Source organism: Bombus flavifrons, chromosome 7 (genome assembly GCF_040668555.2).
Source record: "Bombus flavifrons isolate JBK064 chromosome 7, iyBomFlav1_principal, whole genome shotgun sequence".
Lineage (NCBI taxonomy): Eukaryota > Metazoa > Arthropoda > Insecta > Hymenoptera > Apidae > Bombus > Bombus flavifrons.
This window is the reverse complement of record NC_138448.1, coordinates 8,712,684-8,730,111: the sequence shown is the minus strand read 5'-3', so window position 1 is coordinate 8,730,111 and position 17,428 is coordinate 8,712,684. Positions and strand designations below refer to the sequence as shown.

At 40.1% G+C, this 17,428-nt stretch overlaps 1 protein-coding gene across 36 annotated transcripts in view; it reads left to right on the top strand.

Moving 5' to 3' along the window:
- The window catches only part of CaMKII (Calcium/calmodulin-dependent protein kinase II), a 157,649-nt gene continuing 140,221 nt past the window's right edge, over positions 1 to 17,428 (top strand). For 11 of the 36 annotated variants that reach the window (XM_069116940.1, XM_069116954.1, XM_069116932.1 and 8 more), the window contains exon 1: positions 7 to 1,043. In XM_069116940.1, coding sequence (XP_068973041.1) covers positions 979 to 1,043 — 65 coding nt within the window. In that variant the 5' untranslated portion in view covers positions 7 to 978. Of the gene's footprint in view, positions 1,044 to 17,428 lie in introns of all 36 variants that reach the window. The other 25 variants (XM_069116938.1, XM_069116930.1, XM_069116928.1 and 22 more) reach the window with 7 other exon arrangements.

Sequence of the window (17,428 nt, the reverse complement as noted above, 5' to 3'; positions counted from 1 at the left end):
ACATGCGGAATCGAGTCAGTGCGCGGTATTCCGTCTAACCAGCGACGGTACGCAACTCCATTCGTTCGTTTGGATCGCGAAAACGTAGAATAAAATCGGTGGAAAATTTTCTTCGGTCGATATTTCGAAAAACGATCACAGTTTCATTAGTCACGAGTCGTTCTCTGACGGATCGTTTTTATATCGCGTGGAAAATACACGAAAATATCAGATCTGACGACTACGATAAAACATCGCAACCGGAAATACGCTGTCGCATATAAGTACGTTCGGGCGACGAAAACGACGTGTTCGTTGCGTTGACGATAGAGAAAAAAGAAAATATAACGGAACAGAAAGTAAATTGTAGCGTGAAGCGTGATCCTGAAAAAGTTAGCCGCGTGGTCGAGCATAATTCCAGGTGCTAAATTTAAATGTGTTGCCTCGATCCCCTTGGGTTATTTCGCCTAGGTTGGCTGCGCTCGAACGGCTCGCTAGCGAACCTCTATCGTCAGCCCTGCCGGCAGTGGTATCGGTGTTGATCGTTGTTGCCAGGTATTATACGTGAATCGTGGTCGCCATTGCCGGCGGTAGCGGCATTGGTGTGAACACGAACACACATCGCCTGCGCGATCGCGAGCTTACCACCACTACGCGAGTCAGTCGACGGTCTGCCGGCGAGCAGTGCGGACGCGTCGTGGAAGGTTTGAAGTTGTCGTTGCCCGCAAATATTTGCTGGCACGACCGCGATTTCGCCCCACCGTCGGTGCCACGGTAACGCACGGCTCCCGCGGACAGAACCACTTCCCCTCTGCCCGGCCCGACGACCCTCCCTCCCTCGACGGTTACCCGGTGTTCTACCAGCGCCGCGGCGGTTCCCCTCTATTGATCGAATTTGACCTGCGAAGTTTCCCCTAGCGTGTGCGGTAGTGGCGGCCGGCAGTGGCTCTCGCGCTTACGTTCCTCGGTTAGTGCGGTAAATAATCGCGATACCTCGGCATGGCTACTCCGACCGCTTGCACGCGGTTTAGTGACAACTATGACCTCAAGGAGGAACTGGGCAAGTAAGTACAAAAAAGAAACCACATCATTTATTATATTCGAGCGACGTAAGTAATGAACGACGTAGGGCGAACCGAAAAGGGAAAGAGAAAGAGAGAGACAGAGAGTGGTTTAACGTTACCGCGTGTCACGTCGTGTTTGCTCCGTTTCTGTACCTTCGCAGTGTATACACACTTTATGCCTCTTTGTCTATCTCGTCTTTCCCACCTCTCTCTTTCCCTCGCTCGTGTATTTCTATTTCTTGCGGTTGTGTTTTTATTACACGCGAACTTGGTGTCACAAGCGTATTCATGCGTCGTTGTGTGTCTCGTGTCGCCGATTAGTTGGTTCCTGGTAGCGTTTCGCCGTGTCGTTAGATGGACACGCGAGTGATGATCCGTGAGGAGCGCGATTCTCCTAGCAGACGACGCCGCGCCGTGTCGTCGGCCATGATTATTCTCTACGTATGCAGGGCCTCTTTCTTCTCTACGTTTTTCTTCCCACTCCTACCTTTGGTCGTTTCGCTTTCTCATCGTTCTCTTTCCATCCGCCTTTCTCGGCCGCGGATCTCGTCGCTTCGTTCCGTATACGCGTCCGTGTCCCTTGCTCGCACGCGGGAGACACCCCGTTGCATTTCGTCTATATTTAAGCGGCACGGCCTGTCTGCTCGTGGCTCAGCCTCTATATATAAAGCGTCAGGGCGCTTGGTATCGTGCCTTGTGCCGTCGTGGTGGTCTCACCGTCGAAAACGAGGCATCCGCATCGTACGCGGATCTGTCACCAAATCAATACGATGTCGTCGCGCCGCTTTTTACCTTCATCCCCCTCCTTCGACCTCTTTCTCGCACTCTCGCTCCATTTCTCTCTGCATCTCGTTCGTTATCTCTCCTCCCTTTCTAATTTGTTTTCTATCATCATCTCTGCCGTTGCTCTTCTCTTTCACCGGTATGCCCTTATTCGATCAGATGCTTTCTTTTTATCGTTCCACGGCATTCCCTCTCGTGCTCGTCTCGGTGACGGCAGGTGGTTGCAGCCTTGCATGACGTTGTCCCTAAAAGTCACTAGATCTCGTCAGCACTTTGTTTTCCTTCCCTTTCTATCGTTTCTTTTCACGATGCGTTCTATCGTTTCTTCAATTTTATCTTTTATACGGATAAATGATATTTCAATTTACTTTTTCTCTTAATCGTATTGTTTATGATTGCGTCAACCGTTTATATAGGTTAGTAGTGACAAACTTAAGAGAGAAATGGGAAAGATTCGCAGTTTGCTATGTAATTTGCCTGTATCAAATAATGTAGCAATTCTTATATCGATATTTGCCTGTATAATTTTCTAATATCTTATTCTCCTATTCATTTGAAACAAAAAATATACGAAACTTGGAATGAAGGATAGAAATCTTCAATTAATTCTCAATTTCTGCCAGTCGAAGACAACTGCCTTAAGAAAAATATATTATTTAACATGACAGGATCAAGTTGTTGATATTATTTTCATCAAAATTTACGATTTTCTATCATAAACTTTCAAATTTTTAATTGTTAGCCACAATATTATCGTCGCGAAGCAAAGTTGGACAATTTCTGAAGCGGAATTCCGACGATCGGAAAACGAGTGGGAACGGCACGCGGTTTTCTCCAGGTTAGGCGAGTCCCGACGTTTTATAGGTGGTCTTAGAAGGATACAGGTATTGGTCTCGTGTCATTCGTGACCTCGAGTGACCTCGACTCGCAGTCGAGGAATTTTCTTTGGCCGCGAACCGTGCAGACAGGAGAAGAAGGAAAATTTCTGACCACACCCCGTGTCTTTTTGGGAGAGTTTGTGCCACGGTCGATAAACACGGAGCGTAGAGCACGCGTAGAGCACGCGTTACATAGTGTCACCTGTTCGACCCGTCTCGGATTCTTCTTTATTCTCTTTTTTCTCTTTAAACTACCGCATTACCGTCAACCGCACAAACGGTCACGTGTATCCAAGAGAAAATATATATTTCTAACGTAATTTTTTTTTGATTTGAAAATTTGCTAGTTCGCAGAATATCAATCTTTAAATTTAGTAGGCTATAGAGGATTAATTTTAAAATTTAATAGCGCATAAGGTATTAACTTTATAATACAAATGACCAAGTGTGTCTAACCAGAAGTAAACATTTTTAATTCAACCTTGTTGAATGTTAACATTTACTGATCCACGGATTATTAATTTTGCAATTTTCCATTAATCATACAAGTAGTTACGTGTATTTGAAGGATGATTTAAAAGAATCTGAATATCTTTAATTTAACTTTCTTGAACTTTACAATTTCCTAATGTAAATTTCTAGTATCAATTATACAATTTACAATTGGTTCTCGTATTAATGATTATATAAAAACAAATTTCGCGTTGATGGTTATACTTTCTCGATCTCGTTTTCTGCTTTTTTAAATGGATTTGTAAATCGCGAGAATTTTTAAGATTTATTATCGTTGTTTGATCGAGCTTCTTCGAAGTTGGTCACGTTACGAATGGTCTCGTTTATCTGTACAAATTGCAAGGACGATTCGTGACTAATGTGACCGCTTTCGATGGCCGTTCCTCACACTGCACACGTGTTTCATCGAGTCACGAAAATCGAGCGAATCTAATTTGAACGGCAGCACCACGGATTCGCAATTAGGGCCGGCTGATTTAGAATATTGTCCGCCCGTGTAAACACGCTTAGCCGATTTCGCGTTTATTCTCGAGCGTGCGAAAATTTGTCGCCCTATTCAATTTCCAATAATTTTCTCTCTCGAATATTCTAAGCCCAAAATATCTCGCTCAAGCAGGTTGATTTAGATTTTAGGCATTTTTAATCGTCAATTCGATGAATCGAAAATAAGGAATTTTATTTAAATGTTATTTCTGCAATTTATATTTTTATGAATGCAATTAAACAAATATATTCTAAGCAGAGATTTGTTTTATCTATTAAATAACGTACATTTTATTTTCGCATATTAAGTGTATTTGCAAATGCGTAAAAATTCGCGGACTAATTATCAGGTAGAGAACAGGAAGCGGTTCTTAATGGAACAGCTTGTTTCCAACGTCTTAAGCCCAATAAACAATGAACTAAAATTTCCTTTTGATTATATATGATATCTATCATAGAGTATGTTAGTTTGATTATGCAGTACATCTTTAGATCATGTAGAAAGGAAAGATTAGTTTATTAGCAACTTGATGATGAAGTAAGTGTTAATAGATGTACGTTGTTTCTAAGTTAATAGAGGCTATTTCAACATTATGTCAAATGTTTAATGTGAAAACCATTTTTTATTTTGAGCTGACTTTTACGCTTTAAACCATTCAAAACTACACAAGCGGCAATCTATTTCTAGACCTTCCGCGATCCCGGCATCTAGAAACTTTTCAGCTTCGCCGAACGAGAGCCACGTAACTTAAAAAGTTGAACAATCGAATAGCTCGTGCAACTTCGTTACTTAGTTTGAACGCCACATCTTGACTATTAACTTGATCCAATTAATTGAATCGTTTGCCCATCGTCCTCGTTTTTTACTTAGAATTTTGCATGTAATTTCAAGACAGTCACAAGTACCATATAATTTTTTCTATCGTATTGCACGATTGTTACCTGGATCTTCTAAACCAAATTCCACTTGTTTCAGGCCTCTGTATTCGGTAGAGATTCAAATTTCAGCTTTCTTCGTTCTAATTATGCATTTAATAAAAATTCGAAGTTCAATTTTGATAACACCAATGTAACATTTGTTTCGATCCAAGTCCCAATGATCTTTGCTTTCTTTTTTTAAATCACACTTCGTGATAAAAATTTGATTTAAAGTTCTACCAAAACTACGTTCACTATAAATTGTTCTTAACCGTTTTCAACAATCGTCACTTTTCTCTTCCAAGCCGAGCTTTATTTATTTTACAATTCTACAATGACCAAAGATACGAATTCTAACTTTGAAACGACCAATACACTTCTTTTCCACTATCCTTTTCAAAAACTTCATTTTCTCACTAAAAATCCAACTTGCACACTTGACCTTTCACGCAGCGGTCCAATAAACTCCACGTAAGTACACTTTCATAATAGCGGCGCTCTCCTGCTATTTTCGTTAATTATTCGGATATCCAACTAATTTCGGTCGCTTGAAGCGCGCAGAGAATTCGTGCACGTACACGTGTGCATGCGTCTGTGGTCTGGCATAATCAAAACATTTTCCTCGCTTTCGAGTTGAATAATTCAACGATTATGCCACGGTTGGCGTTGCTTCTTCGAACCGATCGCCTTTTACCGGCTATCGATTTCTCATCGGACCATCAGTAAGACAGAATGATGAAAAAGAAGAGGAAAAACCATCGAACCACCTCGTTCTGCTCGTCGTTTCGTGATGTTGATCGACGTTCCGGGATAGATTTGATTAACGATCTCTGGACGTTGTTTTCCAGCTAGAAATTTTCAGAGTGGTTCGCTGATCTTCCCATTCTCCTCGTGGATGAAGTCTGAGCTTTTTGTTTCGTCAGTCTTCAGCGTTACACGATGGCAGAGTGTTTGATTAAAATATTCCCTTTTTTTAAGTTAAATCGTTGTCGAAGGGAGGGAAGTTTGCCTCGTGTTTCAGGTTTCGAGAATATTTCTCGAGTATTATGTATTAGTTCCATATACTCTTTTTTGGCATGTTCTGAATTCCATTGCATGTTTTCACTGCTAACAAATTTCTGAACTTGGAGATCCAGATGGAAGAATTATTTTTAATACATTCAATTACAGCTATTTCATTACACATTCATTAGAAACATTTCTTGTTTCAATTTTATGGCAAAATATTTCTTAAAATATTAAACGTCTGCTTGTTGAATCGAGAGCGAGGATAGAACGCAAAAGTTCTGATTTCGTGGCAGGATTAACTCGCAGGTTCGCCGATCGTCATTCATTTGTCTGGCAATATCGCAAAAATTAATAAATCTGATTGCACCGTGGCTGCTATCTTCATTGTATCCTTGCAACTGGCCAAATAGAATCCTCTCCCATCCAAGATTCTAGGATTGCCGAATAATTCGAGGCTAAGTGAGAGCTCAAGGAAGCTTTGCTTTATTTTTTTCTACGTTTAAAAAGCGGGAGAGACTTGAGAATTTACGATGGAGGCTTCTCCTGCTGTCTCTTTCCCTCCGCTGATTTATCGCGTAGGGTGTAGAAGCGTTTCTCTGTGCGTCACGCTACAACGCGGAATATATGTGGTTTCGACGCGTGATAAAGTGTCGCGTGTTAAGAATTTATTGAAAAAAGAGGAGAATAAAGAGAGGAAAAAAAGAAGAAAAAAGAAAATGGCAGAAAGGGAAGAAGTAGATAACGAAGGAAAGAAACAGACCATTCGATGACACAATCGTTTCGTGTTTCTGTAATGGATGTAAGATAATAAAATAGCATGCTAGTACGATATATTCATCGATTTATTTTCTTTCTTCTTTTTATTGCATTTCTTTTGCAAGCTTTCACGGTTACACGGTCGCTTATCTTTGTTTCCCATCTTTCCGTTTCGTCGTTATTTCCTAGATTTTCGACAAAGTTTCGCCTTCTGGTTGGAATTTAATTACATCCCCCTGTTCGATTTCATCCCGAACTCTCGACGAGAGGCTTCGTTTTTCGTTTCGCGATCGGCTATAGTCGCCGTTACAAAACGCGTACCGCTCAATGAAAACTCATTAAGCTTTTCAGTTAACTCGCGATTGATTCTAACACGGTTACAACACACTGCCGCAACGTGTTCGGCCGATTATGAATCCGTTGCTTCGATTCAATTGCACCTATCATTAATTTTATCGTTAATTCATCGATTAACGAGATTCCGTACGAATAACAATATCGAGTTACGAGTTTCATTTCTACGCAAACGTTTTACCATTCTTGCTTAGCAGAAGCGTATGATCTCTTCTAACTGTTGAAACTTTCAATACGTTGATAAATTTGATCAGCTTGTTTAGAGAACAATACATCGTATCGTATCTTTCGGGAGACTAGCGATAAAATTTCACTTAATTTTGAATACCTTGCATTACCTTGATATTAACAATATTTCAAGAAATTACTGTTTTCACGAATGCATGAGAATGAAAAAGAGAGACAATCGTTCTTGATAACCACGAGTGATTAAATAATAAAATATTCATGGGAATGACTAGTCGCGATGAGTTGACGTTTACAATGGATTATATCGCCAACGTTTGACTTATACTCGCAGACGGAAGAGAACCGACATAGGAAAAAAAACATCGAATTTTAGCTGATATATTTTATTCGTTAATTTTGCGTCGTCTATATTAAACCTTCGTGTACTCCATTTTTTATTTCTTTTAGTTTGTTAATTCTGCAATAGTACCTGTACTAGACTACATAACGCATTTTATATTTATACACCTAAGGGATGATAAACCTCTGAGAATAGTTCAATAGCATATTTGAATTCGTTTGAAGTAGAGTTGCTCTATCATTAAAATTATTACGTTGTTGAAACATTATTTCTTTATTCTCGTGCGATCGAAATATTTTTCAATCATCGGTTGGCTCTTTAATCATGTACTAACAGGATAAGTGCTACATAAACATAATATCGTACCATTGACGCAGCATAGTTCATATCTCCCCCATAGTATACTCGTAACAATCTCGTAAACGTTATCATTTCGGCGTACTTCGAACAGTCCATTCTAATTTTTCCATTCTGTTATATTCCAAGTTTCCTCTACAACGTAGAATGCAACGTATTCCAAAAGCTACGAATCGTTCCATAATATACATCGCTCGTTTTAAATGTACGAGTGTGAGAAAATAAACGAAGCATTATGCTCCACCATCCGTAACGTAGGCACATAAATTCTTCCCCAAAAGTATGAATCTGAATTCCGATATTCGTATTCGAATATTAATTAAATACTCGAAATTCCGGATCTAGCGTAGAAAAAAATTCCGCTTGAACCGGCAAATTCCGTGTACGCTTTGGCTATCGATCAGAAGACGGCGGTGGTACATCTGTTTACACGGCTACGTTTACATCGATCATACACGTCGGCGATTCGTGGCCTCGGATTACGGTTATCCCTACAACCGCCGACAAACAGACGTCCTACATTTCGGATATTCATGCACAGGCATCATCGCCGGCTGATTATAATTACACCGGGAGGGTTGCTCGCGTGAATCGTCCGAGTCTTTCCCGATCCTTTCACCTCGGAACACTCTTCTCGAGGGTTCATCAATCACCGGCCTGCTCTCTGTGTACGATCATCTTCTCTTGCTCGCGATTCGTTCGTTTTCATTCAACGAAGCGGAGGAAGCGAGACAGAGGAAGAGAAGGGGCAAACGTATTACGGATGAAAACACGTTTGACAGCCATTTCGATGAATCGACCCGGATTAAATGGTGTACATAGTCTGTGTACAGTTATCAGAGTTGTTAGTTAGCAAGAACTTGGTGGATTTCGTGCGTGGCATTGAGGTTGGGATAGGAACGAAACGGATTGAAGGGATTTTGCATTGCGAGATGCAGACAGAGGCTGTTGATTTTATGGAACGTGTATACAATCGGTTAATAGAAGGATAAATTTTGAAATAGCGCAGTTAAAGGCTAACTTTGAATACCCGAACGATAAATATTTGGTTATACAGGTTGTCTTAAGACAGACGGTACAATGGGTCGGAAGGTTATTCAACGCGTATGTTGATTTTCTCGGAAATGAATCTGTAAACGAAAATATATTATTCCCTCTTTGGATTTATTTTTCTGCCTGAAATTATACTTCCTGGTCTCGTTCTATTTTTCACATACTCTGTATGAGAGTTACGATATTCCATAGATATAATCGAGTTTCGATTATCGAGAGCAATTAAACCTAATGGAAGAATTGCTATTTATTGATTAATATCTCCGGTCAATGAGAAAATGTGGTTTGTATTCATATAAGATATTGCGTGCGTAACATACTCGAACGAAGTTATCATTATCGTATGACTCGTGTAGCGCATTAACGCTCTATAAGCAGAATTTTATGCGCCCGTGATAAAGGAAATTCTACTTGACTATAATCTTTTCCTACATTATAGTAATACGAAAGTTGAGAATTAATAATCCTTTTAAATAATCCATATCTCTGTAAGCACGTTTAATCCGACAATGGCGATTGATGGGAATATTCTGACGGCAAGTCGGCATTCTAACACTCGATTGTAGCGGAAGATCGGCAATCTCTACGGGATCTATATCCGTATATTCGTTGGATTCGATGGTCGAGTCTCCTGGACAGTGCTTACGGGAAAACCGATTCGTATGTTAGTTTTGGCAGCAGCCTACGCTGACATTAAGACCGAGAGTAAATATTGGCTCTATCGAAAACCACCGGGGAAATGCCAATTCTCGGTACGAAGTAGCGCATTCCATGAATCCAAGTTTCTCCGTTTTTCACTGCGTTTTCCATCGCGTCTTCGCGAATTGTCCGCTTTCCAACCGATAATTCTGCTGAAAATGAAACAATCGTTTCGAAGAACAATCGCGCGATCCACTTTGCCTCGAAATTTTCCTATCTTTAATGCCTTTTTAATGGTACTTTTATGTCTTTTCTTACGTTATGGATTAAACAGAAAATTAGTAGAATGGAAAGAAGCGTATTTGGCAGAATCGATTACGTTTAACCGTGCGTTTCTTTGATCCTTTTTTAACCGAATCTTCGTATCGTTAACAAATTTTCTAAGTTCGAGCAAAGTAAAGAAAGAATAATACGTTACTGTACTACAGATTTCGTTGGAACATGAAAAATTCATTAAATATGATATAATTCGACGGAGAGCAGTTACGATATTCGTATTATTCGAGCATCAAGCATCGATGAACGTTGAAAACTTCGGTGTTGAGTTGCGCAACTGGAAATTCCAACGCATGAAACTGATGACGTCAAGATTCTGCTCATTAATTAGCAGACGAAATTCTACCAGATGTGTTCTCTAAGAAAAATATATATTTTATTCAGACTCGTTAGTTTATCGTCGCATGTACTTGATTGTTAAAGAAAGAATTTTTGAAAGTCGTCAGATCTGTAGCTTTTTTCACATACGACACTCTACATTCAAACCGCGCGTAATGATATAAAAACACGCGAGAGAAATTACAGAGAGCACAAGACTACAATTTCTGAAAAATACAAGGCACAATAAATAATCAACGTTTTAAATGTTAACAATTTTTCACTCTTGTCATGTACATATGTTTTTCCCTATATTTAAAACAACAATTCTCTTCATAAAAGTATCAGAAGAAACGTGTTTCTATTATTAACAACGTACAAAGATATTTCCATACGTCACAATATTTCCACACGAAACGAAAATTACGTCCACGCGTAATAAAAAGTTTTCTCGCGAATAAAAAAACACTCGATATCTAGCGAAAAGTAAAAAATTCTTACAACATTTTTTTAAAATCGCTTCAAAACGCAGATTAAATTATCGAAAGCGTAGAGAAGTTCGGAAGAAACTGATCGATTGATACGTGTTGGAAAAAACCTGTCGTATACAGCTCGAATCATTCGAATTTCTTGCAATTCCATACAAATCCTTCACCATTCGCGAGAAATACGCTTCAATCGCCTGTTTCGCGGCAAGATTATCCTTTCTCGCCTCTGAAGCCCCACAAAGGGGATCGCAATCGTGAGAATTACGAGGCTTTCCACGCTTTTTACGATCCTTAAAGACATTTTTGCCAATCGTTGCTCGGTTCGCGCTTTTCCGGTTTACGAGGCAATCCCGGCGCTCGTCGAGCGTTCACGCGCCAACAAACGCGACAAACGGCCGCATAATGCTTGGAATAAAGAAAAACGGAAATTCACAGCGCTTTCTGTCTCGACAAATGACCAGGGAATCTTCGTTCCCTTTGAGAAAACTGAGACAGATGGGAAAAAATGGATTGAAGTAGATTCTAGTAGGTTTCGAACATTTGAAATTACAATGTTTGATGATTGTTGTCGTATTTTGCATATTTTATTTTACTTCACGGAGTTTGATTTTTATATTGGAAAAATGAATCGAGTAGAAGAATTAATTGGCAACTTTTTCACATCAGAGCAACTTGGATGTTTCGCTACTCGTAAAATAACAGTAGACTAATTCTTTCAGAGTCAGATAAAAATGTATAAGAATAATAAATATTTTATAGAAGTCTATTAGATAAGTTAGGAATAGGAAAAGAGTTTCTATGGATCGAAGAAGCGATAGTTTATCATAGTAATGTAAATATTTCATAAAAGTTCATTAAAGGGATATAAGCGAAAGAAAAAGATGTTAATTGAATCTTCAGAATTCTCTTCCACACTCACCATATTGAGAAACAAAGTTCGATAAGGACAATCTATCAGAAAATAATCAAAACTGCGAATAGAATGGTGCGTTGACAAAATGCAAATACGTCGATTTAACGCTTCAACACTGTTGTAAAACAATGTGCATTTGTTTATCAAAGAAAAAAACAAATTTGCTTCTTAGTTTTCGACGATTCTTTCGAAATCCAGATCTTCGTAAATTCCAACGTGTATTAAGCTACACGTGTATGAACAGCTTCCAAACAACGTTCAAACCATTTCAAGCTTTACTTTTCGCGTCCAAATTTGCTATTCAACCGTTAAAAACCTTTGCGAACGAGCTCGAAATCGAGGATCACGGTTTCTAGGGTCGTTAACGAACCCGTGGCGACGATAATCCTGCAAAATTCAACTATTTCTCGTTCAACAGGTCCGCCGTTTAACAGCCTACCATTTTAACATCTGACGATCGTTCACCTATACGATCGCGTTCCAGATTCTCTTGAGATCTGATATCGATGATTCAGGAATAATTCGACAATGTGGAGAAACTAGCCGATGATAGACGCGTGTCGTGACTAGAAAACTCGAGGATATATATTAAAGGGGTGGTTGAGGATGGTCGTAAATCGACGTTACAGGATTTTCGCGGGGGCCTTGTAAACGGAGGATGTACGGATCGTTTCCTGTTTGAAAAGAGGGACGATCGATCGGCCTGCCGGACAAACTCGCGTTTTATCTCGGAAGTTCGGGATACGTCGACGGTAATAAAAACAGCGTAAACCCCCGTGCTGCGATAACTTTCTTCCCTATATCGATTTATCCAACCACGCTCTGCAGTGACGCGTGCAACGATAAAAGGGTGGAGGGAAAACAGTGGAGAGCGTTTGGATTTAAAAACGAATTCAGTTGCGCTTGTTTATTCAGCTGTTCGTCAGCAGGTAGACATTCTCGAATATATAAAGGAATATGTATAGCGATCAATTTTTTGAAAATTTCTTTGTCTTGGGTTTAGCATTCTACACGTAGAACGTGTGTTTATGGTTTCGCAAATTTAACTGCAACTTCAAAATTTAACTTTCAACGGAGCTTTTTTCGTCGGGTTCTGTTGGGTTGGCAACTAAATGATTGCGGATCTTGTCAATACCACCTAATAACAAAATCCGCAATTACTTAGTTGCCAATCCAATACATTTCATTTTCACGGTATGAAATTTTCATTCTATGAAATCGCTACTAAACGATACAAAGTCTGATATTGTATCAAGACTTGATTATGTTCGTTATTACCAGAAATAGTAAATGCTATAATATAACGGTATACCGAACGATATAGAAATTTGTAGTCACTGTATGTAGGAGATAGAAGAATCGTGCGATTTCGGTGTTACGCGCGATGCGCATGTCGATGCTCGTAACCGTGCCTACGATTAAGAGTTAATGGCACATGAAAACGTCGATATCTCGGTCGACTCGCCCGCTGACCTTTAACCCTTTCGTGCGGACCGAGTTCGCCGTTGCAAGACTTCGATTCGACGCGAGAACTGTTCCAACCGAGGAAAAATCTTTTTCCATCGTTACTTATAGCCAGAACGAAGGGCAACGAGGATTATGGGATCATGTTGTTCGCAAGTCTACACGTTTTCTTTCATCGCGTCGTTTCAATCAATTTCTACAGCATGAAAGACGACTATAGTTAACGCCGAAGAAATGTTTGATCCAACGGAAGCAAGCGTGTTAGGAGTTATAAATTATCAAGCAAAGCATTTTCTTACTTCTATAGAAGTTTCTATGCGCTCTTTCAACGCAACACTGTATATCGTCTTGCGAGCTGTGTTTTACGATGTTGCGAAACTTATCCCGGTTATTAAGCCGATTATCTTTATTTCTTCGAATGTGCCTTATTCTGCGAATTCTTATAAATTATGAATATAATCTAGAGCCAGTAAAAACGAGGCTTCTGTGAAAGGAATCTTTACTTCTACAGAGAATCCTATTGCATTTTTGCCGTATGGGTTTCGTGTACGCGACGATCCTCGTCGGTATATTGAATTTCTATCACACACAGAGATTCTAAAATTGGTTTATCAATTTCGCTAAAAATAGGATACTCTATTTACTGTGGGAGAACGAAAGGAAACAGAATTTTCAAAATTGAAGCTACCACCTTCTATACTTTCTGTTTTAATCATTTTTACGTTCATTTTCAAACATTGGCGCGACATACTCGAATTGCATTTCGCCTGCGAAATTCCGTGTTTCGAAATATGAAGCAAAACGAAAATACCGACGAAACTCGATGGGAAAGAAATTCATCCCGAAAGCCGATGAAATCTCATCCGCAGGAGAAATCTTATCGGTGGTGGGCAGGCTCGATAAGCTTCAGATAGGGGAAATCGATTGCTAGTCCCTCGGGCTCCAGTGGTCGAATATTAGGATGTTTCGGAGGCGCGCGGCTGGAAAATTGATCCTGCCGGCTGTACGTTGAATTCGTCGGTAATATCCAGGGTAGAAAAAGGGTCGGTGGGATCGCGTGGCAATGTTGGATGGAACGAGTTCTGCGGCAGGGTCTCGATTCGATCGGTCGTGTGCAGTTAATGAGATTTTGCCGGGCCGGTCGTTGACCGTGCACCGCCGGTTCGCACGATTAATTAACGCGCTCGTTAATACCTTCTAATTATTATGCACCGGAGCGCGTACTTACCCTTGCTATTTTAGTCGATCAAATTGATGTCGCGAATCACATCGACTTCTACACACCGTTCTGCGTTTTGTACACGTTGCGATGATAAAGTTGCTGGACTGCGATAAAACACGTAAACACGTCAAATAACGAATTACATTATTTTATATTATTGTCCAAAATAATATCCTACGACACCGATACGTTTAGCTTTTTCCATCGTTCGGAGAAATTTTTTCCTTCGTAACTTTCTAGTTTCTGGTTCTAAAGCATCAAGTTCGAAAGAGGTAAATCTGGGCAGTGAGATACGTGGCCAGTTTGTACAAGCCCGTTTTTGGTCGAAAAGGGTTTAGTCGAATCGCTTGGGTCGTTTTTAATACTTTTTCGTGCTCAACGAATGCTAAGTACACGATATCTTCTCACTTTTCTCGTTACTCTGTTAAAGACTAACGGTGTCTCGTAATATACAACAAGTTTGATTACTTTGTGCAAAGTTCAAGATTGAATTTTAAGATGCTGAAGCTTAGGTGTCTCCAATAATCTTACCTTAATATAGTTTATGAAAATATGCTGCTGTTCTCGTTAAATAAACAGCTTAATGGAGATAACTGTAGAGATATGGAATTTATATATGTATAATTTATTGTCAACGAGGACGAGTTACTTTAGAACCACTAAAACGTAAGTTGTTGCATCAGTTCGGCAATTTTATTCTCGCATCGTGTATATTCTCGATACACGTTGTTTTCCATCCCCCTTCCTTCTGGGAAACGTGAGCTGATCGAAGCTTCGAAGCTTCATGGGTATAAAAAAAAAAGAAATAGAATGATCGAGGAATACCTAGTCGAACTTTCCGCAAATATTTGTCATTCGTGCGCTGGCATTTTCGCGAGTCGCTTCCCTTCCCTGTTCTCCCTTGGGCTTGTTACCATTCCGCGGATCGATTCGCCGATGGAAAATTGCCAACAGGTTTGGCTTGGCTAGGATTTTTGGACGAACAAGACGCAGACTGTATCGGTCTTTCCGTTGAGACGTTTTAAATTTCTTATTGGTTACGTTCTTTTCTTGTAGGTTTGAAGATTGGCAGATAATTTTATTAAAAAGAGATAAGACTTTTTATTTTGGATTTCACGTTGTGAATTTCATTGCAAAGGAGTTACTAAGACTGGAATTGATTAACCTGGCTACTAAGAGACTCGTATTTTACCTTACCTCCACCCCCTAAAATTGATTCCCATTAATATCATCTGCCATACTACTTCACATTTATCTTGTGTCTGGTTTTCACTCGCCTGTACCTTTGTACTTATTACAGGAACACTTTCCACCGAAACCATATTGCCATCCGACCTACATTTACCCTTTATTTCGCTATTTCGTTCTTCAAAAGTACTCGCTATGAAACCATTTCCCGTCAGTAGTATCTTCCTTACGACCGCCATTTAACCTCTGTTTCTCGTTTCCAAAAGTCTCCGTTGCAATACCATTTTCTAGCCAGACGTTCATTTGCTTTCAATTTAGCAAAATTCTATATTACACAAAATTTTCACTCGCTTCCATTTATTCTGCCTTACGTTTCGATTCCATTTCCCAAAAAATACTTTGCACGAGCCCATTTCCCATAAGTACAATGTTCCTTGCCTCTCGTTTCTCGTTTACATTTTCCAAAGGAAAATATTCATTACGAAACGGCTTCCAACCGAACATCCGGCCGTATTCCACGTAACCTACATTCATCCCTTATGTCACAATTCCATTTCCCCAAAAACAGCCCCGTGCCGAACCATCTCCTGCTCAGCGTCATATACCGTACAGCCCTCACATTCTGTATCACGCTTCCATTTCCCTAAAATCATGTTCGTGTAAAATCGTTGCAAAGTCTCGTGGAGAACGTCGTGTCCCCAAACGCTTCGTAGAAACTGTACCGGATACGATTCCTCGGTCCCAGGACAGGCGTGACAGTTTCTCCGTCGCTCGTTAGAGAAATTTCTGTTAGCCGATTTGCGTAGGAGGGTGAGTTTAAGCTTCGGCATATCCCGTCTCGATTCGGTTCCGCTCGGTCTAAGAGGGTAACTCACGTGTCCTGCGGGTTCCTCCCTGGAGACATTCCCGAGGCAACTGGCCGATCGATAAACCCGAGCCCCCGTTGTTCGTGTTCGTCGATTCGCTTACTTATACATGCGACCAGGTACCGTGGAATTGTCGCGTGTTTTTACACTGGATACATATCATTGAAACGTGGTTGCGTAAGATAAGGACGCATTGATTGGCTTTAAACACGTACGCGTTGCGCACGTTCCACGTGCCTCGCTAACTATGGACATGTTGCATTTTTTATTACGATAACGCGGAGACCACTTTCCTATCGGTAACAATCTGTTATATTCGCGTTTTATATCTTTTCCGCTAGGATGAGATAGAGCTGTTTCTTCAACAGCTTAAAAATCAATTTTCGTTTCGCCATAGAACAGTGTTCTCGGAATAGACTTCCGGTATATTACGTGCAAACTGCGAATTTTTATTTACCTATGCAGAAATATTCAACATATTCAGCGCACGGTACTCGTTACAATATTTGATAGGTAAAACTAAAAATATTTCAAATTTCCAACCAGTGTGTAATTTTCGACTAAAAAACGAATCTTAATCCTTCCGATTAAAGGATATCTACGGTAACGCTTCTTATCAATTTTTGTATAATTAATGGACTAGGCGGATTAATCGAAATTTTAATTTATGGAAAATGTTGGATGGTCGTTTCAAGAGAGTTTCGAACGAGATTTTCTTTACGTTGAACGGTTAGTGGTGAGAACACGAGGGAACGGTTTACGGGAAACAGGCGTTGGAATCAAATTCGAGTTGAGCCGTGGTGCGGCATGTGTGCGCAGAATTGCAGGATTTGCTCGTAAATTCATTAGTCGCGACGCCTCCGGCGTCGGCTCATTTTTTGCGCGCCACTGATTAACGGGAACAGACGTGTCCCCGTGTAAAATGTCACGCCGCTTTAGTCTAGACGAAATAAAAAAGTGTAGCGGAGCGTGACACAAGCGAGGCGTAACATCAACACCGACCTACCCTTTCGTTTATTCCTTCTAATTCTTTTTTTTCCTAGATATGTTTTCAGAGTAGATTACATCGATATATACATTTACATATATTTATTTTATCGTACTATAATGGTATATACCTGTGCTCCTCACCAGCGAGAAAAGGGAGAGAATGAAAGGCGGTTACCGTATATAAAGAAACATTTATTGATATTTAGAACCCCGATTTCGAGGAACTTTGCTACAATGGTGGAATTGTTGTGGCTGATCGCGTGAAAAAATTCTTGGAGTTCTGCGACGGTGCGAAAATTATTCTAATTAATTAAGGAAGGTTCACATAC